General features: G+C 56.6%; 1 protein-coding gene across 1 annotated transcript in view; it reads left to right on the top strand.

The window, feature by feature from the left end:
• Positions 1 to 491, top strand: part of EMH_0002730 (uncharacterized protein) — a gene marked incomplete at both ends in the record, with an annotated part of 909 nt that extends 418 nt beyond the window's left edge. The window contains 2 exons of the mRNA XM_013496112.1: positions 3 to 77; positions 174 to 491. Of these exons, the coding sequence (XP_013351566.1) occupies positions 3 to 77; positions 174 to 491 (393 nt within the window). The remainder of the gene's footprint in view (positions 1 to 2; positions 78 to 173) is intronic.
• Between the last annotated feature and the right edge of the window lie 92 nt (positions 492 to 583).

The following is a 583-nucleotide window of genomic DNA, read 5'->3' as shown; positions in this document are numbered from 1 at the left end:
AGCAGACTACGCCGATCTCCTTGAACAGCAGCAGCAGCAGCAGCAGCAGCAACAGCAGCAGCAGCAGCAGCAGCAGGGTTTGCTGCTGCTGCCGCGCGTCTCCTTCCGTGTGTTCGACTGCGAAGCAACTGCTGCTGCAGCTTCTCTTTGTGCTGCTGCTCTCGGCATCGTAGATTACCCTACATTTTTGCTGCTGCAGCAGCCTGCAGCAGCAGCAGCAGCAACAGCAGCAGCAGCAGCAGGAGCAGCAGCAGCAGCAGGAAAGGATACAACACCCGAAGCAGCAGCAGCAGCAGTTGCTGCTGCTGTTGTGTCTTCACTCAATCTATCATCGCTCCCAACACGAGGAGACTTCTTTCAGTTTCTGCTGCGGCATGCATCCCCTTTCTCTAACCCAGCAGCAGCAGCAGCAGCAGCAGCAGCAGCAGCACCAGCAGCAGCAGCAGCAGCAGCAGCAGCAGCAGCAGCGGGAGAGGGAGAGAGATGTGTAGTACAAGTGAGAGGAGAAGAGATGCTGCAGCTGCTGCACTACGATGATACAAAAGGCAGCAGCATGCCGTCGTTTCTTCTCTGTATAGACACA

This window comes from Eimeria mitis, genomic scaffold (genome assembly GCF_000499745.2).
Source record: "Eimeria mitis Houghton genomic scaffold, Emh_scaff192, whole genome shotgun sequence".
Lineage (NCBI taxonomy): Eukaryota > Apicomplexa > Conoidasida > Eucoccidiorida > Eimeriidae > Eimeria > Eimeria mitis.
Note: the sequence above shows the minus strand (reverse complement) of the source record. Positions and strands in the feature narration are given on the sequence as shown.